We start from the raw sequence: 23,516 nt of genomic DNA on the forward strand, positions 1-23,516 counted from the left end.
AGTTCCTGCAACTGTTATTCCTGTGTTTTAGCCTCTAGCCCTCTAATCATCTTTGTTGCTCTTCTCTGTACTCTTTCTAGAGTCTCAATATCTTTTTTGTACTATGGTAACTAAAATTGGATGCACTATTCCAAGTCTGGTCTTGCTAAAGAGTATAAGCACATTTCATTCTTTATGTTTCTCTTGGGTAGAAACCTTTTTGTACAATGGTCAGTTTGGGCCAAATCTAGACTTATATTTGATTCATTGTGTTAATGACATATTTTTCAGGTAATGATTTTTAAAATCTAAATATCTTTCTCACAATCTGGCAAGTCAACATATCCAAAGAGGAAAAGTATCAATGAATGAAGGGAAATGTGTGTGTTCCAGGGTAATAATACACTCTGCTAGAGAGAAGTTCTCTGAGGAAGGACTCCAGCATGAGTCCAAAAGCTCAGAAGACTAAACCTCTGGTCCCAGTGACTGACCCCGATTGCATCCTGCAAAAGTATCAATGTTATACATGCACCTTGTATAAAATAAACACTTCTTCCCTTCATCTTTTCACCCCCAATTTGAGCTTTTAATATAATGGCAAACCACATTTTCACATTTTAGTATTATGCCAGGTCACATTTATTTTATCCTTTCAAAATAATTAAAGACACAGAATTCAACCCAAGCATGCATGTTTGAAGTTAGGAACTTTTCTCCATCCTCATATAATTGCTGTGTTCACAGAGTTTGCCTAACCATAGTTTACTCAGTTCCTGCATGTTTCTGCATTCATACTAAAGCATAAATGAATCACATTAGTTTGCTAGTCTACGCCTGCCCCCTGCCTTAAGACTTTTATTCCTTCCATGACTGATTTTCCTTCTCAGTCTCATTGGCAAGGGCCATGCAATCCTCTTTTTAAGGTGTCTCTCCTCTCAATGGCAAAACAATGTTAGGCCTCAATACTGTATCAGAACAGAGTCTGCTGCCAGACCCCCTGAGACCTCCTAATACAAAACCAAGGCAAGCTATCAATCTGTATTTATGCTTTTGCCCAGCTGAAAGCTGCCCACGCTTTTGGATGTCCTGTCCTTACAGAGCAGAGTTGGAGCCCAAAATATCAGCTGGAGGCTGGTGTGGCTGGGGAAAGCAAGATGAAGTTAGAGTCCACACACTTCGGAAGACTTCTCCATTTACTTCTGGCATCATTAGAGTCAGCCATGTCAGAAGAACTGAGGGCTTCCTTCCAAGTGCATGCTTAGTCACGAAGCCATTATCTCTCAGTTTCCATATGCAAGCACGGATTAAGATCGTATATCCTGAGAATTGCTCTCCATGTACCAGTGAAAAGAAATCAACTCTTTTCTAAAGACTTTTAACATATGAAAAGTAGTAAAGCACACAGGTACAGTAAATGGCCATCTTGGCTGGGGGCCATAGGTTTGTAATCCAATAGTTAGTTTTATTAACTCTCCTAAGTGCTGGGTTTTCTTGAAAACTTAATATGGTAACTTATCCAGAAAAATGACTAAACTGGGGAGGTAGGGAGCACTTAGGGGGCTTCAAAGAGAAATAGTGGAAAAGAACTCATTAGTCCGCTTCAGGGAAATGGGTGTTTTGTGATTATGATACAGTATCTACCATTGTAGAGATTTTACAAATAAAATTCCACACCCTTCCCCCCCACCATGCCTGTAGCCTTTTTCTGATAGTGTGCACAATATGAGCTATGAAGGTTCATTTCCTTTATAATCAATGGAGTATGTATTTTTATTTCTTATACAATACTGTATCACCTTCTATATTATGAATGTTGCTTCAAGATTCCCTTTCAGTCATGACCTTAGCCTGATGGTATTTTGAGCTAGAAGAGCGGTTCTCAACCTGTGGGTCGCGACCCCATTTGGGGTCGAACAACCATTTCACGGGGGTCACTAAACAACGCAATCTGCCATTTTTTCCCCCTTTTCCTTAGCTGTGCTACTCCCTTTTATTCTATTGGCTTTTGAAAGCCAATAGAATAGACTCTCTTGAATAGAGTCTAATTCTATTGGCTTTCAAAAGCCAATAGGAATTGTCCAGGCTGTCTCTGCCCTGCTGAGCCCGCCAAAAGTCCCATTCTGCAAACGGTGCTGCAAGTTGTCTGCAGCGAAGGCGAGCTGTCTGGAAGCTTCCACCCCTCCCTGCTGAGCAACTACTAAAAGTGTAAGTAAAAGAGGGCCAGGAGTGGGAGGTGGGAGGCCGGTGGGCATTGTGAGGGTTGCTGGTACGCGTGGGGCCCGGCGGGTGCCTTACCTCCCTTGGGCTGGGCCAGCTGGTGGCCCAGCCGGTGGTCGGCCTGCTCCGTCTGTGCCGTTTGCCAGCTACGCCTCGGCTGGCACAGGGGGCGGCACCATGCATGTGCGGTACTCCCGGGCAGGGAAAGTCCTCGACTTACGACCGGTTGGGTAGTCCTCGACTTACGACCAGTTGGGGGTCACGGCATTAAAAAGGTTGAGAACCACTGAGCTAGAGGGTATAGAAAAATTCTTTCAAAACTCAGTAAGCCAGACTACTTTAAATTTGCATATGTAAAACTGGTGATTCACTGCCTGTTAGATCTGCAGATAGTTTTCTTAGAGACATCCCAAAACTCTATAATTTTATTTATCAACTTTCTGTAATTAGAGCCTGTGGAAGTTAGTGAGGTATTTAGAGGTATATTTTAAAAATTGCATTATGTATTGCACAAAGTCTTAAAGGGCTTTCAGATTCAATTATATAATCTTTATTGGAATATAATCCAACTAAATTTAATACAAATTACTTCTGAGTAGGTACATATGACTGCTGGTGGGTTTTAAATTGTAGTTTTTAGATACTAAACAATCTTCTCTCCCCCTTTCAATAAAATAGCTATGAAAAATATTTTTACTAATAACCTCGGTTGTTGAAAGTGTTAGAAAATTGCAAATTATATGCCTTCCTTTAGTTCTTATATTTGTAACATGCATATAACATATATTATAGTTTGCTCTATTTTTTTTACTTCAACAACAGTCCAGATTAGAACTATTTGGTCCACATTATTCCTTTCAAGGGGTAAAATAATATTTTATTGGTAATAATTCTATTTTCTAAATAAACTAAATTCATATAAATAACCTATGATTATATATATAATTTATATAAATATATATAAAATATAAATAAATGAAAGGTGATTACTGACTGAACTGTGAATTCATCCTTATCTCTCTTATTTAAAGAAAGTAACTAATAAATGTGCTGCAAACAAGTTGATTATGTTTAATCCTAATCCAGCTGCAGCTTGTTCCTTCACTAGTCACACCCCCTTCTTTTGATTGGTTTAGGTAGCTTCATTTAGTCTTCTGTCTTGTTCAAACTGACAAACGAAGGAAAGAATTAAAAGAAGAAAAATATTGATGGTAACACCTAAAGTAAAAGGTTTGCTCTTGAATAAGGAAAGGAAGGGGTGACGTTTTTATGAGAGAGTAACAGCAAATTTTTATACCTAAGAAGAAGTGTGTAGCTAGAAGTAAGCAAAGATTTGAGAGATGTGATACTACCTTATTATTTTTTTCTTTTCTTTCAGGAATATAGCTTTTTATAAGCCATGGCTTTTGTGGAGGCTGTGTTACCCCCAGCTGGTATCCTGGGAGGGTTTAACCACTTCCAGGATATACAATCTGAAAGTTTCCAGGTGAGACGTTGTGGGGGATGCTGGCTCAAGGTGGCCTCTGGTAAGAATTAAAAATGTCTAAAGGGAGGAAAGGTGCTAATAAGTATTGGCTCCCAGTTGGACCACGGCTGTTTCTTAACAGTATCAAGGTTCCTTTCCAGAACAGATCTGGCAAAGTATTGTAAACCTTTGTATTTTAGGAGTTCCCCTAGCTAGATGGTGGAAAGAGTAGCAGACATTCTTGGTCTTACCCCATTATAAAGAAAGTAGTCGAACAGAAAGTTTTGGGCACCAGGTTTTCCTTCTGAAAGGAAGGCAGGATATAATGCTAATTAAATAAATAGAAGTTGGTGATTTTGGAGTGCTTGTGCTTGTTCAAGCTTCAGTCCAAAAATGTGTAGAAAGTTTGCATGTTAGGTAAATATTTCATGATTATAAGTGTGTCTGGGAGAGATAATGTCATGTAGTTTTAGGATGTTTTTCTCACCTTAAATTAAGAGATGTATGTGTGCAGACCTGGTAAATGACCCACACAACTAGTCAGAGCTAAAGTCTAATCAGTGGGGTAGAATCAGTGGATATAATGCTTCTCAGAAGGAACTTCCCTGAAGTCTTCTGGAGCTGGAGATTATCACAGCTATTGATATAATCCTGTAACCAATGTGAAAGGGACAAAATGGCCCTTCTCTCATTGCCCGTATTTATTGTTTGTAAGACACATTTATTCATAATTAAATCATGATTTAAACTGAGTACAGTGCTATGCTTTTAAGCCTCACACTGGCTAAACCACAAGCTAATTGTAAGAGCTGAATTCACACTTCATGCTAGCTTGCAATGCATGCATAGCTTTATTAGTCTTACATTGATTATGTATCATAGCTTATTTTTAAAGTCAGTTTCTCCATGTTTTTGACTGGAACAAACTGTATAGAAGAAGAGACATTTATACTGTCTGCCTAAATTGCAAACAATTATCACCTGTCCTTTGACTCTTAATTGTGGTAGGATTAAGGTTCTACTGGTGGTAGGGAGGAAAAGGGGTCTTGTTCCACTAGGAAAGCAGAAGTCACAAGAAAAAAAACATAGCCATTGTGTAGTTTAAAATGGCCAAATTCCAAGCAGAAGCCATTGTATTATAGATGTTATATCTTAATTGAAATGCTATATTGTAAATTGTATACATATGGTTATGTTTTTGTACAGTAACCATACTATTAATTTTAAAAAATGTAGTTTAGCCATAAAGAAAAATATTACATGCTTACAAAATAATAGTTGAGTGATAAATATATATTCAGGTCCAGTAAAATGTGGCATGTGGTGTGCAGTATTCATCTTCAGGCTGATCTTATTTTAAAAACAGAACAGGAAAACAAGGAATTCAAAAAATAGGATGGGAATCTGTCCCTCTGACCTGGAGAAACCCGAAACTCCACGTCACAAATTTGTTGGATTTTTTTTCCTATAGCCTCTTGCACTCTGCTCCTATAATTCTACTTGTTAATACTGGTAGCAGTATCCCTGGTTCTATGAACAGTTTGATTTGCTTTTCTTATTGTAGAGGAACTGTAATAATCCCTAGAGGAGTTGCAGATTGTCTTTTAGTTGCCATTGCTTCACACAGGAAACTAATATTATTAACACTATTAATATTAATAATAAACACTATTTATTAGTAGTACTATTTTAAGTTTTAGGGTCCCAGTAAGTGTTTTCTTCTTATTTAAATGTTCTTTGCTTGATTTTTTTAGTCCTCTATATTTTACCAATCATAACCTTAATAAGAGTTATATATATGTTACTTTGGCATCATATTTAGTATGTAAAGAGTTTTTATTCACAAAATAGTTTTATAATGTTAATTAGCTTTTAATACTAAGTTTTCCTAGTCTTATCTGCATTTATAGCATAGAGTTCATGTTTTTAATTTCTCCTTTCTAGCATCTCATAATTTTATAGTTGCAGGTCAGAGCCTGAATATAAGCAGTGGAGATACTGTATTTATGGTGTCGGATCCAATTTTGGGAAGAAATGAAATAAATTGCTGCTTCTGTATTAATTACCCTGTTATAATAATATACAGATCATAAATAGTTTTATTCTACTGTATTTACTCAATCCTTACAATGATATGATGGTCTTCAAAGAATAAATGCTGGATATTCTACTCTTCTAATCTGCAGTCCTTGAAAATCTAGAGTAGAATAACCATAGGATGCTAAGAACCAGCCTGAAAAAAAGTCTCTTGAGTAGTAAATGGTTCTGTTGCCTGTTTCTAAGGCCCGGTGAGATAACTAACATTCAGCCTCTCCCAACTGTAAGGCAGAAACTTATGCAGTCTTGTGATAATGGGCTTCTTATCTCTACCTTGATGGCAGGCTTCAGCCTATGCCCTGGTTTCTGAAGCTCATCCATCAGAACATTTGTAACCTGCTTCTGTCTTTCAATTAGTGAAAGGCACTTACTACAATGTATGAAGAATCTGCTTACTTCCCACCAGCTTCTACCTGCATTTCATACCTGGAATGCAATTTATTTCATGAGCTATTTACTTGCTTTCTAGTGGTGGAAGACAGAAGACTGCCCCGAAACTCCATCTCTGGAGTTCTTGGAGTCAAACCAACCTGAAGGGATCCAACATGTCAAGCAGGAGCATGAGGAAGCCTATTGGGACCTTGACTTTCTCCTAAAAAATTTTTCTACCTCAGGGCAAAATGCCAGTCTTTCTCGAGTTGACCAAGAGGACCAGACCTCAGTGTCTGCTGTCTGTCAGACAGTGTCAGTTGAGGAGGAAGTCAGCAAAAAGCTCCCAGGAAGCCTCAAGGTTGCAGAAGTTCCTGGTTCCTCAAGCTCGGAAGTCCAGTTCCTGCTAAAAGAGAACTCTGTGAACTGTGCCCCGATCCCAGCCAGTTATTCCCAGGATATAATAGAGCCCAATAAGAGTCTAGTATTTTCCAACAATCAATTGCCACACTTTGCCCAGGGAGATCCTGTGTCTCTTGTTGCAGCAGGGCAACAGCCCAGGGAGCCCAGACAAAAATCTCTCGGGCAATATTATCATGTAACCTGTGAAGCCTATGTACAGCCAAGTCCTCACTTGCTAGGCAAACATGCTTCTTACAATCAGTTTCCACCAGCTGCAGTGGCTTCCCAGCTGCCACACTGCAGTCTGCTGAATGGTTACCATCCTTTCTCCCATAACCCATATCAAGCCCGAGTTCAAATGTACCAGACAGATTCTGTTCTCCATGCTTTGCCACTCCTTGGTTTCAGGAAACCACCGTCACCTACTAGAGAAGCCATAGCCAAGCCTAAGAAAGGACACAAACAATGGTCCCACAAGCGGCCTGCTAGTCATATCTGCAGTCATCCCAGTTGTGGGAAGACATACACCAAGAGCTCCCATCTCAAGGCTCACCTTCGCACACATACAGGTAAGAAAAAAAGATATAGAGGCTGTGTGTAGCTGTACGTTGGCTCTTGGGGCATTTTATCCTCTGCTCTGGGATCTTAGCAATTGCTCGTCTGTTGAGTCTTCTGCTGTGTCTGCTGAATATCTAAAGTTTGGATGTTGCACTATGTGGTTGGCCCCCTTGCCCTGTGTTGGGGTAGGAGGAAGTGGGAGATCCTGTAATTTGGGGCTGCTTATTTCCTCAAAATTCTGTATGAATGTTAACTGTGTAACTTAAAATAATGACCCTCTTTGGGTCCAATGATAGCAAAAGGACATAGTGGTACTATCTGTTTTACAGGAGAGAAGCCATATCACTGCACTTGGGAAGGATGTGGTTGGAAATTTGCCCGTTCAGATGAGCTGACTCGCCATTATCGTAAACACACAGGACAGCGTCCATTCAAGTGTCACCTCTGTCAACGTGCTTTCTCACGTTCAGATCACCTCTCTCTACATTTGAAGAGACACGTGTGACAAATAAACATTTTGGATTGCAATAGATATTCTAACTCATAAGGAAACCTCACAGTGGGATAGTGATTGTGGGGTGAGGGAGGTATCTCTGCATGTTTCCATTTCCTACAAAGAAGGCACACCTGCCTTTGTCCCTTGGGGTATTAGCCAAGAGAATGTAATGGAGACTAGTTACCTAGTTGGACTCCCAGACTGAAGGGTTTTAGCTGTGTTATTCTATCACTACTAAAAAAAACATGATACCCATATTTTGAAACCTAAATTGGGCATTCTTGTATCTTTTTCTTCTCTTCCTACTAAATAGCATTCAAGTTATTTCTAAGACCACAAAGCTATTGTCATCTAGGCTATAGAAGAACCTTTTATATTTCATTGATCTTGCATTAAGAAGAGATCACTTTTTCCATAGCCTAAAACATTCCTGTAGGTATGATTTACTTTGGTTTAATGCCAGAGATATGAGAAAGGGATCTGAGGCAGCAGTGAAGCCAACGCAATTAGTCTAATGCATTCTTAGATATATTTTCTGAATACATGAAATTGGAATAAGGGCTAGGGTCTATAGCTATCAGTATTAAAATGAAGGCATTGAAGTTTCCCTCACTGGCAGATCCTGGAAATGAGATTTATTTTGATCTTCTATTAGGATCAAATGTTGAAGGAGCTGATGGAGTAGTCCTTTTTCCTGGGCTAAAAAATAAGGGAACAAAGGAGTTCCTTTATTGTATCTGGCATAGTTTTATTGGTGAAAAATGGACACATCTGCATGTATCAAATTATTCCTTTTTTATTATGCTTTTGTATCTTTTGAACTGAACAACCATGATGTGAAGGAGAACACAACTTTCCTTTTTTAACAGTTGTGTGCTGAAGAGTGTAATTTTTTTATGCAAATTAGACTTGCTGAAAGGTCTACATCTTGCGATTATTAAAAGGCCACCATCCAATGTCAAATGGTTTGGTTCTGTTACTTTAATTGTGGGTTCACAATGCTAAGTCAAAATATGAATTGCATATTTCTGGCATAATATTATACAACCCAGTAGGTATGACTTCCATGGTCATGGCTTGGTATATTATGTATAGTTTATTCAATAAACCATGCATAATAAATGATTGCCTGTTGTATTACGTGAATCCAGCAATGTATAGTTGCTCTTCCTATTCAGCTGATACAGTATGAGAAGCAAGAGACATTTGGGAAAGGTCTCAGCTGTTATCTGAGTGCTTAGATGTAGCTCCAAGATAACTAACAATCATCCGTAAACCTGGAATTTTGAGAAGAAACAAAAATTACTGGCTGTTCTGAGCTGCCACAGGTCTTATTCTTTGTATCAAAGAAAAGCTGCAGCCTTTTTTTTTTTTTTTTTTGAGGAAATAGGTTTTCCTATGATTTTGAAGAAGCTGCAGCTGAGCCAATATTTCAGCTTTTCCTCAACAACAGAATAATCACCGAAAGATTACTTTTGGGCACCTCCAAATACTGGCTGGTCTTGCCTTTCTTCCCCTCCTCAGTGGTTATGAGCATTAATATTCTCGCTCCTGGAAAGACCCAAGAAAGGATACCCCTGGTCAGTGAGATAGGAGAACAGACATTTTAGCAAGCAGTCTGCCACTTCTTTTCTCTCTGGATTTGTTTTTGCAATGGGAGAATGCAGGCTACCATGAGGGAGCTCAACCAATCTGTATCTTTCTCCTTAAAGAGAAGTCTGGTGGTGTTAACACACGTGGGCCCCGGGTTTTTGGATGGGGTGGAGATAAATTCCTAGAGTCCCTTGGCATGTCATTGGGGCTCACTTCAATATGAAATTGCTTATCCTACAGTTCTGGAAGAAATGCCACAAAGTTGTTGCTGCAGTTTCCAGATGTCTCCCCAAGATAATAGGTGAAAAAGCCTAAGAGATTTTGCCTGCCTTAGAGTGCTGGGCTAAAAGGGGAAAGTTCACTGAGGCAATAAAAATTATCTAAAATTGTGTCACTCGTGGTCTGCTGGATGTGAGACGGAGGCAATTTTCCAAGGAGCCAATGAAAAAGCTATTGCCAGGACAATCCCAGGTTCTGGGATTACAGCATGTGAGGAACTAGCCCTATGTTTGAGATGCATTTGGAAGGTAGAATGGTAATGGTTGGCAGTTGGTTGCCGAGCAACATGTTCCTATGTGATGGCAACTGGCTTAGGGAGCTACTCTTAGAAGGTCTATTTAATTGGCTTGGTGGTCACTAACTGATGTCCTGATGAATCTGTCCCTGAGTGGCAGGTATCAGTTTCACACACACACACACAAACATGTAAATTGGCCATACAAAAATATGACATATATCAAGCCAATTCTTCCAAATGTTATTTTTGTAACATGTTTTTATGTATGCACTGGATCACAGAAACAGCAATTTTGGGGTGTCATCTGATAAAGTGGTTCAATATTTATAAATGCGTGAATAGCTTGATATTTTCTTTTTCAGGGTCGCCAGTTCATGCTTGCAAATGTATTAATTTTCTTTAAGAAATTGCCCAACTAAGGAATTGTGGACATGAATATGGCACTGAGTCAAAGCAGCAAACTCAAGCAAAGAAGTCCTGGGTGTGTTTTAACAGCTTTTCTTTGCAGCCTGATTATGAAAAAGAGCTAATTGTGAAATGGGATCTGTCAGGCCATGGGAAATATGTTACAGAAAACAGACATCTTTAGCATACTGAATAGGAGGTAATGAAGGTAAAACTAGATACAATATTTACACTTGTCTCTTACAGGAATAGCAATACCATCACCAGTAGTGGAACCATTTGGGGCTTTTCATAGAGATAGAAGGGCCTAGACCCAGTTTTGTTTGATGGATACCATTCTAGACTGGGATTAGAGAGATCCAGGTTCAGGTTTGGGTTCCCATTCAGCCATGGAGTTGGCTGACCAAATAAGCCAACAGTACTTTCAACTCACTTTACTCATGACAAAATGGGAGATGTCCTATGTATACTGCCTTCAGCTCCTGGACAAATAGCAATAAAACAATCTCTTTGTTTCCACTTAGTCCCTATTTAGCCAAAGAAGCTTTTCTCCCACTACACATCATGTTAGAAATATGGGAAGGGAGACTTGATTCACATTATATAATCAGCTGTTTCCCTGAATGAGCAGACAGGATGTATTTACCAATTTATATACAGATAAACGCTTAGATAAACACAGAACCTTGAATTTTCAGCCACAGAAAAGATTGGCGATAATTTTAAATGAGTATGAGAAGGAATATTCCCATAGTGTATAAGAAAAGAAGAAACAAATCCAGCTTTAGGAAGAACTCTGGATATAAAAAGTACATACCTCTGTTGAAATGCAAGTTTTTTGAGATGTAAAAATCAAACCAAGATAAATCACTTCAGAATTTTTTCCCTCTTTTAACATATACTGTAAATTGTACAATTCAATTAAAATGGGGGGGGGGAATCTTACAATAACATGGTTGCACAAGTGTGCACACCCTCTTATAAATATGAATGTGAATCACATTCAAACTGATGTTAAATAGTAGTCAGTGCACACCTGCCATCCATTAAAGTGACTGATCAAGCCCTATACAGTTACTCAGTTGCCTCTTACAGCAAAAGTCATGATCTGCTATGTTTACAAAGCATTAAAGGGATCTCGTTGCTGGAATGCATTAGTCAGGAGAAGAGTACAAAAAATGTCCAAGACATTTAGGGGGGTGGAAATAAAAATAAAAAACTTACAATAATGCAAACTTTAAATAATACTTTATTGAAACACCTTTTGATTTTATGACAGTATCCAGTCTTTTGGAGTAGGAGCCTATCAGCCTGGCACATCTTGCCTTGGGAATCTTTGCCCCTCTTCCTTGCAAAAGTACTACAAATCTGTCTGATTGTGAGGTCATCTGTGCACAGCCCTCTTCAGGTCATCCCATAGATGTTCAATTGGATTCAGGTCTAAGCTTTAGCTGGGCCATTCCAAAACTTTGATCAGCTTCTGGTAAAGCCATGCTTTTATTGATTTGGAGGCATGCTTTCATATTGAAAGGTGAAATTCTTCATCTTCAGCATTTTAATAGAGGCCTGAAAGTTTTGTGCCAAAATTGATATTTGGCATATTCATAATTCCTTCCACCTTGACTAAAGCCCCAGTTCCAGCTGAAGAAAAGCCCCAAAGCATAATGGTGCTACCATGCTTCACTGTGAGTATGGTGTACTTTTGGTGATGCATGCTGTTGCACCAAACATACTTTTTGAGGTTATGGCCAAAAAAATTCAACCTTGCTCTCCTCAGACTATAACACATTTTCCCACATGCTTTTGTCAGACTTGATATAGATTTTACAAAATGGAGCCAGGTTTGGATGTCTTTCTTTGTAAGAAAAGATTTCCATCTTGTCACCCTACCTACCCTATAGCCCAGACATATGAAGAATATGGGAGACTGTTGTCCTGTATAGTACATAACTACTACTTGCCAGACATTCCTACAGCTCCTTTAATATTGCTGGAGGCCTCTTGGCAGCAATTCTTATTTTCTTCTTGTTTTTTCATCAATTTTGGAGGAACATCTAGTTCTTGCTTTTCACACTTATCAGTTGGACAGGAAGTATCACTTCTGCAACCTCTCTGATTTACCAGAATGCCTCAAATTCACTCCTCATCAATTTTCTCCCCTACAAACTCAGGAACTTTGAAGATGAGAATGCTTGGCTACAGGAATGGATCCATGAAGAACTTGCTCACGGTGAAGTCTGGCAGAAGGAATATGAAGCACTGTTAAGACATCAGTCCCAGCTTTGTGCCTTGCTGCAGACTAAGAGGTGAGAGGCTGTCATGGGGATTCTTCCCAATTTTTCCTGACAGTTGCTGATCCCTCAAAAAGCTGGAGAGAAAATGGGGTCCCATGAAAATTATTTATTCAGAATTCAGCCTCCCATTTTTCTATTTGGTCAAAAACCAGAAATACATTGAAATTTGTTCAATGTAGAGAAAAGTAAGGTTTTACACTTAGGAAAGAAAAATCAATTGTACAGGTATAGGTACAGGTACAACTGTGAGAAGGATCTTGGAACCCTAGTAGACAATCACTTAAATATGAGCTAGCAGTGTGTGGCAACAGTCAAAAAAGCCAACACAATTCTAGGTTGTATTAACAGGGATAGAATCAAGATCATGTGAAATATTAGTTCTGCTTTATAAAATCTTAGTAAGACCACACTTAGAATACTGCATCCAGTTTTGCTCACCACATTATAAAAAAGATGTAAAGATTCTGGAAAGAGTATAGAAAAGAGGGACAAAGATGATTAGGGGATGGAGGTTAAAACATTTGAAGAATGGTTGTAGGAACTGGATTTGTCTAGTCTAGTGAAAAGAAAAACTAGGGGTGACATGATAGCAGTGTTCCAATACTTGAGGGGCTGCCACAAAGAAGAGAGGTTCAATCCATTTTCCAAAGCACCAGAAGGCAAGACAAAAAGCAATGGATGGAAACTAATCAAGGAGAGAAGCCATCTAGAACTAAGGAGAAATTTCCTAACAGAACAATTGCCTTCAGAAGTTGTAGGTGCTCCATCACTTGAAGCTTTCAAAAAGAGACTGGACAGCCACTTATCTGGAATAGTATAGGGTTTCATGCTTGGGCAGGGGGTTGGACTAGATTAGAAGTTCTCCAAGGTCCCTTCCAACTCTGTTATTCTGTTATGGCTAAATTTAAAGCCATTTTTGTAGAGGTTTTTCTTCATGGTGATTTAACCAAAGAATACTGCAAGGATTTGCAAAGGTTAGCTGATAGGAAGTAGGAAGGCTCAGCTCAGTGTGCTGGCAAGTGTAGGGTGCTTCTGGGATTAAATTTTGGCATAGGAGATGGTGAGGATACCTTCCCTTTTCTCCTTTGCAGTTTTAAGTCCCTGGAGAAGAAAACTCGAGCATTGCAAGAGGAGCTGGAAGAAATCCAGGAAGTTCTGCAGGAGTATCAGAACCGAAGTCGTCAACGCCAGCTGCATATCCACAAACAAGTGAGCCCCTCAGGGGACCAATTTAAGAGCTCTGCATTCTCTCCCCATGGTCCTCAGCTTCCCCTCCTTCCTTCCTTATACTATTGTGTTTATGCCTCAGGGTGGAGATAAGAGAATTGGTTATGTGACATGGTGTTCTAGAAACTTTGGCCAATTTGTAATCTGGGAGAAAGAAGTTGGTGTTAGAATGGCTCTGTAGATTAACAGGAACCAATAAAGGTTGTTTGTTTGTTTGTAATTTTTGTAATTGCTGTTTCAATGTTCTGTTTTTAGTCTTCATTTCTGATGACCAATAATACATTTTCTCCTTCAAATTTAGGCATTCTAAAACAACGTTTTTTAAATACCTTGGAATAAATTGATTACGTCTAGAGAAATATCCATTCCAGTATGTGGTTTTTCATTATCCTATCTGATATGTAACATTTTGAAGAAATAAAAAGTGTCTTTAAAAATAGGCATTCTGGTGCTTTCTAAACATTTTGGACAAGAGTTTTGATACTCCTTTCTCATTGGCCATGCCATCTTGCTGATGAGAATCTGAAACTTGCCTGCTGATGAGAATCCGAAACTTGCCTTTGGTATGTTTGCTGTGCGAAATGCAATAGGGATTGGATTCTTTTAAAAACTCTACCTTTTTGGAGAATTTCAGATTAAGGCCATTCAGATCAAGAAAATAGTGCTAAGTTTAATAAAAGTTTGAATTCATTAATAGCAATCTTAGCTGTAGTCCCCATGTCTTCAAGATAACAATACTGGCTTTACACAAATTGCATAAAGCATGCTGAATATTCTAAGGTGCTACACAGTATAATTTCTAAATGTTAATAGTGCTGATAAGAAAAACAATACAACACTAAAATTGTTCAAAAAAATCTGAGTAGCAGGGCTTAGACTGTTCCATTTGTTTGCTAAATTGCAGGAAAAGGAAAATCAGAAAATGGCTGAGATAGTTAAAGAACTGGAAAAAAAGGTGAGTACTTGAGATAGGGCAGAGTTCAAGAAGATTGCTGCTCTTATTCTTAACTTCAATTGACTATAAAATAAAGTGATTAACTTTGGCTTAAGGTTATCACTTTGTGCTCCAAGTACAATAAGTCTTAAAACATAAACTTGCAAAAAAACCAGTGCCATACTAAATGAAATAAATTGATGTCATAGATATGCCAAATTCCATTAACCAATATTTGAATATGCAGCACTTAATTTGCAACCTGAAATGGAAATTGGGCATTGTACCTGCCACTTGACTCCTGGTGACCCTATGGGATAAACCCATGTAACTTTTGTAGCAGTTTCATGGAAGTGGTTTCTTATTGCCTCCTTCAAAAAAAAAAGATTCCCAATTTCCCAACTCAGAGTCTTAGTCTCCCATCCAATTATTAACTAGATTTGTCCCTGCATGACATTTGAAGATCTGCTAAATTTGATTAGTTGCTGCCACGTAGCAGTGATAGTACGGTATATATAGAAATGGTGGAAAAGCAGGGATGGGAAGCCAGGAAAAATAAATGAAGTGCTTCCCCTTTTGGTGGGAAGGGGGGAATGGGTAGAACCTTAGAAATCAATGCAAAACACCAGCTGCTAAATAAGAAACCAATTATAACCTGGTGAGAATGGTGAGAATAAGTCAGCAATGCAAACTCTGAATTTGGAATAATATTTACTTGGATGGCAATTTCCAGCATGTAGCAAGACTCAATAAGTCAATAGAAAGATACCAACTCATGATAATATATCAGAACTGTACTTAGCCAAACATCTTTGGATATATGCTGCTTATCTAGCATCATTTCATAATTCTTCACAGGTCAAAGATGTGATTACATAATGGAGATTGCACATATAGGAACTGTATGACACCATAAATCTAATCTTGCTTCAAATTTAATTCAAATGAGTCTGAAAATTCAGACCAAAAAAACTAATGCAGTAATCTGACTAAATAATCAGCTACAGAGGGTAGATTTATAAAGATATGGTTAAATTTCCTATCTTACGTAGGATTCAGGATCTTTGCTGATTTCAGAAATCTAGAAAATCTCTTTCCTTCCGCTGCTATTCTCATTCTCCCAAACCATATTAAGTTGGACACAGATTGGCCAGCTCTGGTTTAGAGGGACCCTTTTCTGAAACAAATGGGGGAGCAGGCATCTGAACTAAGAATTGTCTTTGATACAAGATACTACATTTGCTAATTTTTCAGAATGTGAGAGCCTCAGCAGATACAAAAGACATGTTAGTCTAGGACAGGATCTTCAAACTTGGCCTTTTTATGACTTGTGGACTTCAACTCCCAGAATTCCTCAGCCAGCATGCCATAAAAGGACCAAGTTCAAAGACCCCTGGTTTAGGAGAATCTGTTCTTGGCTCATCTCTGAGAGGGCAGATGATGTGGAAAAGTGTGCAAGATCAAATAAGAAACCACTATCCTGCTTCCTAACCATCTATCTGTGAGCCCATATAACAGCACTGCCTTCTTCCCAGCTATGAAAACTTTGGATTCTTTTTGCAATCATAACATACAGGTCTTCAAGCAACAGCTGGATGAGCAGTACAACAAAGATGTTCAGAAGGAACTTAGATCAGAAGGCAATGAACTGAAGGTAACTTTCCCATACCTTATATATTTGTTATATAGACCTACTAGACTAGGAAATCAATACAACTAATGTAAAATGATCACAGAATTTGGTAGTAGAGTAATAGAAATCCTAAGCATTGATTTGTTATCTTGTGTACTTATTTTATGCACACACAAGCCCATGCGCGCGCATGCACACACACACACTTATTTACTAAATATAGTTCTGATTCTTTGAGTAACTGTCCCTTCTCTTTCACAAGAAAAGATCCACTTTGTACAGACAGGAGGAGTTATACACTTATGTATTTGTTTTTCATGCCACATGCTACAGCTGTCAGATTTATTAAGACAAGGTAAGATTTATGGTGGGAGGATTTTCATATGAAGCAGGTTATTAAACTAATAGTGCTCTACTGCTGTCATATTCCCTACAACTAGATGCTGTAGCTGTTGGGCAGTGAAAAGCATGGGAAATGGGAGGTCTGCTAATTCCTCCTCTGTTCTTTACCAGGAAGTGGGAAAAATCTGAATGGAGATAGGAGATCTCTGTATGTCTCCTCATGGGCGGGGAGAAAGGAATGAGCTTTTTTTGAGCATGGAGCAGAGGTTTTGTGCCCTAGTTGGTTCCCTTCTGTTCCCCAAAGTATCATAATGGAATATGTCCCTATTAGGAATATATAAAGTTAAAAGGACACTTCTTTCTGATGAAGCTATGAGGCAAAACTGCAAAGTGAATAGCCTCTGCTTTTATGCACTGGAGAGGCTGCCCTGTTTTGCTGCTCTCTAAGAATGTAGTCCCTGGGCATTTCTTTTGATATGAGCTGTCAATCAAGAAGAGATTTGCACCTCAGTACTTTAAGAAGTAGGGTGAAGCACTGAGGCAGAATACATTATGGCATGGCCTAAAGTGTGTTGTTGAGGTGGAACATTTTTGCTTTGCAAAGAGCAGTGTTTAGAAGGGCAATTATTGCTACTACCGGTAAGAAAAAAAATCTCTCCAAGATTTCATGTGTGAAGTATTTGAACGCATTCTTGCTGTTCTGAGAATATAGTTTCTCACCAGCTTACTTACTTGTTGAAGACAAAAGAGAACTACTGTATTGAAACTGGAGCTCCACAATTGTGTCCCACCTTTGGGACAGAAATAATCTAAGATATTCAAGATCTTAGGGGACAGCTCATAGCTGTGGCTGTGTCTTTGCATTTGAAGACTGCAAGTTGTTGCAACTATATTATTATAATTTTTTCCCACCAACACAGAGGCACTTGTTCGAATGGGAAGCTAAGTGGCAGACAAAGTATGAGAGGATCAGGCAGGTAAATCAAATATATTTCTGGTTTCAAAGCTCCTTTGTTTTTGACAGCAAGCTAATCATGGGTCTTTGGCTGAGAAATGTGAGTCAAGGCGGGGATTGATTATTTTTCAGCTCTCTATTTTATAATAGTCACTTTTGTCAAAGTTCACAACCTATATATGTTATTCAGCAGGCAGGGCTATTGTTCAATCGTCTCTCAGCTGCTACTTCCTGGATCCTTACTTTAATTTGAGAGATATGTCATTGCTTAGGAGCAGCTTCTAAGACTAAAAGGTCCATTTATTCATAATAAAACTAGCCTTGTGGAAATATTGAATATAAGAATTGGAGACAATGATAGTATATAATGTTAATTTCCCACAAAGCCCAGCCTGATGCTTCTGGGAACCCAAATATTAATGCAATAGCTTCTTCTACTGCTTTTCCCTAGAAACAGGTACTAAGTGGCCTACTGCACCCCATATTTATACACTATACAGCCATTACAACTAATTGCTAGTACCACCCAGGCCCTATGAAGTTGTCTCAAATTCATTCAAAGCAGTCGAAACTATCACTGCATGTTCTGATTTCCTCTCCATCTTCAACATTCAGGCTTACCAGATCATTCGGAATTCTAGAATTATGAAAGAAAAAATATAATACCTTCCTCCCCTCTGTTCACTTTTCATTATGCACTCTCCTTCAAACCCAAGAAAGCCTGGACAAAGAGCCTTTGTCCGCCTAATATCTGATCAACCTCCTCACTGTATGGAACAAGCTACCATGGTGTGGTTGAGGTTTTTTTACCAGATGTTGTTAAGCAAAGACTGGATAGTGTCAGTGGCATTTCTAGAGGAACTTGTACTGGGCAGAGGGCCAGACTATATAGTTTCTAAAGTCCCTTCCAACTCAAAGATTCTATGATTCCCAAAGTACCACTTTGATAAAAGAATAATAGAACATAAATATGTTACTATGATTTCAAAACCTATATTTTTCAGTCATTTATATTTTAGCAAACTGGTTAGTAGTTAGCTAGGTATTTTAATATTTTGATAATATATTAACATTAAATAAGTATAATACAGCAAGCCTGTTTACAAAGCAATTGCAATTCTTCCTACAGCTTCTAGAAGAGTAATTATATATTAATATTATGAGTTTTTAGCATAGAAGCACCTCCAGGTTCATTCCCTCAAAGTATGCAAGGTTGACAGCTCTCTTTTTTTTCTACATAGAAATAGAATAAAAGTCTTCTGATTTTTGGCATTTTAGAAACAGCAGCATATTGAGAAACTGAGCACTGTAATCCAGGGGCTGTCTCTGAAGAGCCAGGTAGGACTCCCTTTAGGCTTTGTTGCCTGCAACAGAGATGTCACATATATGAAGCCAACAGAATCTATGCATGATCAAAGGGAATCACAAAGTAAAAGCGAATCAGCACTGAAACAAACGGGGCACTGCACTGCTTTCTAAAAGAAGACACAGACCTAGAAAATGTACACTGGAGAAGCTTGGTACAAAAAAAAAAAAAAAGACAGCAAAGATAGGCGCTTCTGCTTTGGCTGGGTGTAAAAGGTAGATGGTTGGTGCGGGGAACTGGCAGAGAAGACAACTGGGTGAACAAAAGCTTGCTTGGGGCTTCATAGAGGCTGTGGCTTAGTGCTATTAAGGCAGGCTTGGGAGCCACGTTTAGGAAACCAGAGAAGCTGGGGCACATGGGGTAACAGGCCAAAGGTCTGAAAAGGAAATAGCAAAGGCAGCAAAGTGCTTCTGCTTCAGCTGTGGTGGCTGGGTGCAAAAAGTGAAAGGTTGGTGCAGGGAACTGGAAGAGCAGGCAGCTGGGCAACCAAATGCGTGCTGGGACAGACTCTGGTAACTGAGGCTTCCCAGGACAGGGCTAGCAGCTCCAGAGTCACACAATGCTGGGGCTACTTGTGCCACCCCAGAAGGCAGAGTGCAGGTTGGCCAAAATACAGACATGGGGGGAGGGAACAGTTGTGTTGGGAGTTGGAGCCTGTTCCTTACCTTACAGAGGCTCAGGGCTTGGAGGGACCAAGCCTGGAATGGCTTGAGTTGGAGTGGGTAGTTGCTTAAATACCCGCAATTCCTGTTTAATGACTCAGTGGGGAGTGCTGGGATTGCTATCATATGTTGTTGTGGTGATGTGACATCTTGCTTTATGACCACAGCAATTATGACAGCAATCCTGGTCCCAACTGAGACCATAAGTTTAGGATTACCTGTAATTGCCACAGCAATCTAAGTGCTGAAATAACAGATAAAAGTTGAAGATTATGATGAAAATTGTGTCTGCCAAATTCCTAGAAAAATCCTCTTCTAGTTTTGATTTCAGGTTTAGATTATCTTCAGTTAGAATCAGATGGCATATAAAGCAATCCAATATAAACTATTAAGGATTAGCGATCTTCAAATTAATCTCTCTTCCCATATCCTGCCATCTCAGGGCTTTCAGGAGAGTCTGAAGCTTAACTGAATTAGTGTAAAAAATTAAGATAAAGAAAAATATGAAAGACTAAAGCAGTGTTATTTTCTTTCTAAATCAATGAAGGAACTGCACCGAAGTATCACCTTCTTGGAAGACAATGTGGTGGAAGTTCAACAGGAAATAGCACTGTAAGGATGACCTAATCAATCCTCTTAGTTGGCTATGATGATCAGTTAATGAGCTGAGCATCAAAGACTTAGACCAAATCTTGGCCAAAAGGAGTATGGTCACAATTTCTTGGACTCAGTTCCTCATCTGTAAAATAGGAATAGCAATAATATCCATTTGAGGGTATCTCAACAAATAGGTCTTGGGAATGTACATAGGCTGGAAATAAATAAAAATTTAGCACATGTTCTCATTGAAAACATCCTGGATTGGAATTACTATTGGAGTTTGCTACATTTGACAGTGGAATTGCATTTATTTGCAAGAAACATTGTGTGCTTGTGTGTGTGTGCGCGTGTGCGCGCACGCGTACATGTATAAGAGACGAGATATTTTTGGAGACTTCAAAATTAGTTTAATCTGCAGCTTAAAAGACCCAGAAGGCAAGTTGGGTAAAGCAAGAATAAGTTACAGAGTTGCAAGTCCCAAGATATTCTGTCCAAGTTGTATTCTCTCCTGTTCTGCTAGGCTTCAGTTATACACACAGAAAACATAGCCTGCCTTTTTACTACTGTGTTCTATTTTAGTTTGCAGAAAGATGCACTTTCTGGAGAAATGGTGACCTTGGCAGGAGGCTTTCTTTGGGAGGAACAAGTGTGCGACCAGATGGTATGAAGTATGTGATTGGGTGGTTGCAATTGTCCTTAATGCCACCCTCTTCCAAATACAAAACTCTGGATGATTTGGCCAGGGCCTCTCCAACTAGTTCCCTGCCTTGAGATACTTTGCTATTTCCCTCTGAATAGTCACTATGAAAGAGGCTCTAACACTGCCATCTTCCTTTTTTTTAAAGAAAAAAAGATGGCACTTGAACACAATTTCAAGAGTGAAGAGGCAATGGGATAAAGCAAGAATCTGTATTAACAGGAACCCTGAAATTCTGACATGTCCTCTATAAATAGGGTTTGCAATCATTTTAAGTATGTTGGAGCAGAGCTGCAAATTAATACTCGTCCACGAGGGTCTAGGACAACTTGCCATGACCAATTCACCATGGCCAACTTGCTGCGGGATAACTCACCATGGGACAAGAGTTACATTAATATTGAAGAAATGGTGGAACAGAATCATTAAAGAAAGGATGCAAAAAGAAGGGCAAAATGAAATGTGAATGACAAAAAATTAAAATATTTGTTTTAATTATTTTAAATAATTAAATTGAATTGTTGAATTGTCCTATGGCGAGTTGGCCTGTAGCGAGTTAACCATGGTGAGTTGTCCCATTCTGTATCAACAAGATTGGCAATTGTACTTGATCACCCAGCTGTAGAGCCAGCCCAGGACAGCTGCAAATCCTTGTCTTTGGAGGGCCTCCATCTTTGCCACTTTTTCCCCGTTTATTCTTGCTTCTTAACGGGGAAGGAAACTGTCAAAGAATACTCCTTTTTGCACTCCACTACAGGTAGTCCTCAACCTATGACCATAATTGGGATGGCAAGCGATGTAGTCGCCATGTGACTGTACCTGATTTTACAACAGTTTTTGAATCGTGATCATTAAGTGAAACATGCAGTCATTAAGCGAATCCAGCTTCTCCAATTGACTCTGCTTGTCAGAAGCCTGCTGGGGAAGTTGCAAATCATGATCATGTGACCACAAGACTCTACAACAAATGTAAATGCTAGCAGTAGCCCAATGCTCAAATTGCATTTCTGTAACTGTGGGAGTGAGGAGACAATTGTCATTCTAAGGACAGAGTGTCACTTTTTCTGTGGCAGTCGTAACTTTGAAGTGTGGTTAAACAAATGGTTATAAATTGAGGACTGCTTTTGGAAGAGAGCATAGGATTCTTAACAGTGTGCTTGGTGGAACTCTTGTAACTCACATTTTATTTTTCCTATTCTCTCAGAAGAGACTTCCACATCTGGAACTATACAGAATTACTTCTAAGGAATACTGCTCATCCATGTAAGTGACTGATGGACTATTGGAGAAATGATTTATTAACACTTTAACATTTTATACAATATTTTAATTGTACAGCTGTAAACTGTATAGAGTCATCTTGGCAAGTTGGCAGGCAAAGAAGTCTAAATAAATAAACATGCAGGTACTGTAAAATAGGTAGACAAAAAGCAGAAGAGTTGGAGGTGGGGGGATGGAAAGAAAGGAAAGGGCATTGACTGTATTCACACAATGAGCTTTAACCAGATTAGTAGAAGACTGAAAGCTGAATTACATGATGTATACAGCTTAATTTAATGTGTTTGAATATTAATTAATCTAAACTTTGTCCCCCCATCCCAATACTGTTAGGCATTTTTTGTATTGCAGCTTTAAGCTGTTAATCTCCCATGAATAAACCAGATGGAAATAAAGAAATCCCATTCTAGATTTCAGCTCCTCCCACTGCTTTGGCTCTGGTTGTGGCCTGTTATTCTGATTGGTAATCCCCTCCCCTTTTAAAATTCCTACTGAACTGATTAAAAAAACAAGACATTGCAGCTTTACCATTTTTTTCTCTCCATTGGCTATAATTTAGAAGAAGTGATGACTCTTCAATTTCATTGGTTAAAAAAAAGAGATGGCTCCCTCATAGCATTATTCCAATATTAAATCAATGTTAAAAAAAATGAAGAAAAAATAAATCCACCTTTTCATTGTTCCACTAGGAACCATCAGCTGTATTTGATCCTCTTCTTGTGCCTTTGTTTACATATTGTTCTTTCCCCTTTTTGTGCAGATCTTTCCTACGTCCAACTCCCCAGGCTGCCTGGAGGATGTTGTGGGCCTTGGCCAAAGTCCTGTTTCTGATCCTGCTGTTAGCTCTGCCTCTCCATTTCTTTCATGGCAGGTACTCCAGGCAGCCATGTTTGCAGCGGCACTCAACACCCCTGCTCTACATCGAGTCCAAGAGGTTGTTTCCCCTTTAGCTTCCTGAAGGCACTTACACACATATCATTAATGACCTTTAATAAAATTGAATAACAATCGCCACAAACTTCTCTGTTTACCTGAAATAGGAACCATATCTGTTGTTTACTGTGCAACTTTCCTTTATGTGGTTGTTGTTTTTTATTTACAATAGCCAGACTAAATTATCTGCTCTCAATTTGGAATCACAACTTTATTATTATGATTCATTGCAGTCAGCCAGATATTCAGACTGGGTTTGGCATTTTTGTCTACCTATTGAATCCTTTCCAAGGACGTAGGATAGGCAGATGTGGATGTTTGATGGTGTTACAGATATCATCACAGGATGAAAGCTATTCCAAATAAAGCAGCCTTTTGCAATTGACTGATGGCAAATTTGTCAACACCGATGGATATTGTTGTTGTTATTTAAGATTTAATCTTCAATTCAATTCACAGTCTGGGACTACTTAAAAACTTAACAGTTCAAGTCCTAA

The 23,516-nt window shown here is 38.9% G+C and overlaps 2 protein-coding genes across 11 annotated transcripts; both read left to right on the top strand.

Moving 5' to 3' along the window:
- The first annotated feature begins 2,164 nt into the window (after positions 1-2,164).
- Positions 2,165-8,546, top strand: LOC120310965 (Krueppel-like factor 1). 3 transcript variants are annotated; one of them, XM_039349977.1, is made up of 4 exons: positions 2,165-2,184; positions 3,575-3,682; positions 6,228-7,098; positions 7,417-8,546. In XM_039349977.1, the coding sequence occupies exons 2-4, from the start codon at positions 3,596-3,598 to the stop codon at positions 7,590-7,592; spliced, it is 1,134 nt and encodes a 377-aa protein (XP_039205911.1). In that variant the 5' UTR covers positions 2,165-2,184; positions 3,575-3,595; the 3' UTR covers positions 7,593-8,546. The 3 variants fall into 3 exon arrangements, with proteins under 3 accessions (XP_039205911.1, XP_039205910.1, XP_039205908.1); XM_039349976.1 differs by lacking the exon at positions 2,165-2,184 and adding an exon at positions 3,373-3,426; XM_039349974.1 differs by lacking the exon at positions 2,165-2,184 and adding an exon at positions 3,379-3,407.
- A 126-nt stretch (positions 8,547-8,672) lies between these two features.
- On the top strand, positions 8,673-23,340 carry LOC120310966 (centromere-associated protein E-like). 8 transcript variants are annotated; one of them, XM_039349979.1, is made up of 12 exons: positions 8,673-9,850; positions 10,056-10,174; positions 12,270-12,404; positions 13,484-13,601; positions 14,524-14,574; positions 16,130-16,207; positions 17,449-17,505; positions 18,762-18,821; positions 20,059-20,123; positions 20,691-20,772; positions 22,013-22,071; positions 22,847-23,340. In XM_039349979.1, exons 2-12 carry the CDS (start codon positions 10,125-10,127, stop codon positions 23,034-23,036), a joined length of 945 nt encoding a protein of 314 aa, XP_039205913.1. In that variant the 5' UTR covers positions 8,673-9,850; positions 10,056-10,124; the 3' UTR covers positions 23,037-23,340. The 8 variants fall into 8 exon arrangements, with proteins under 8 accessions (XP_039205913.1, XP_039205914.1, XP_039205912.1 ...); XM_039349980.1 differs by having other exon boundaries at positions 8,673-9,665; XM_039349978.1 differs by having other exon boundaries at positions 8,673-10,174.
- The last annotated feature ends 176 nt before the right edge of the window (positions 23,341-23,516 follow it).

The sequence above is a fragment of the Crotalus tigris genome, unplaced genomic scaffold (genome assembly GCF_016545835.1).
Source record: "Crotalus tigris isolate CLP2741 ecotype Arizona unplaced genomic scaffold, ASM1654583v1 scf7180000018305.80059, whole genome shotgun sequence".
NCBI classification, from domain to species: domain Eukaryota; kingdom Metazoa; phylum Chordata; class Lepidosauria; order Squamata; family Viperidae; genus Crotalus; species Crotalus tigris.

Excerpts from the sequence above, each read along its gene's own strand:
- LOC120310965 (XM_039349977.1), top strand. The coding sequence starts at position 3,596 with ATGGCTTTTGTGGAGGCTGTGTTACCCCCAGCTGGTATCCTGGGAGGG. Across the intron at positions 3,683-6,227 it reads TACAATCTGAAAGTTTCCAG|TGGTGGAAGACAGAAGACTG; the intron begins GTGAGACGTTGT and ends CTTGCTTTCTAG. Across the intron at positions 7,099-7,416 it reads TCACCTTCGCACACATACAG|GAGAGAAGCCATATCACTGC; the intron begins GTAAGAAAAAAA and ends TCTGTTTTACAG.
- LOC120310966 (XM_039349978.1), top strand. The coding sequence starts at position 10,125 with ATGAATATGGCACTGAGTCAAAGCAGCAAACTCAAGCAAAGAAGTCCT. Across the intron at positions 10,175-12,269 it reads CTCAAGCAAAGAAGTCCTGG|GAACTTTGAAGATGAGAATG; the intron begins GTGTGTTTTAAC and ends CTACAAACTCAG. Across the intron at positions 22,072-22,846 it reads AAGGAATACTGCTCATCCAT|ATCTTTCCTACGTCCAACTC; the intron begins GTAAGTGACTGA and ends CTTTTTGTGCAG.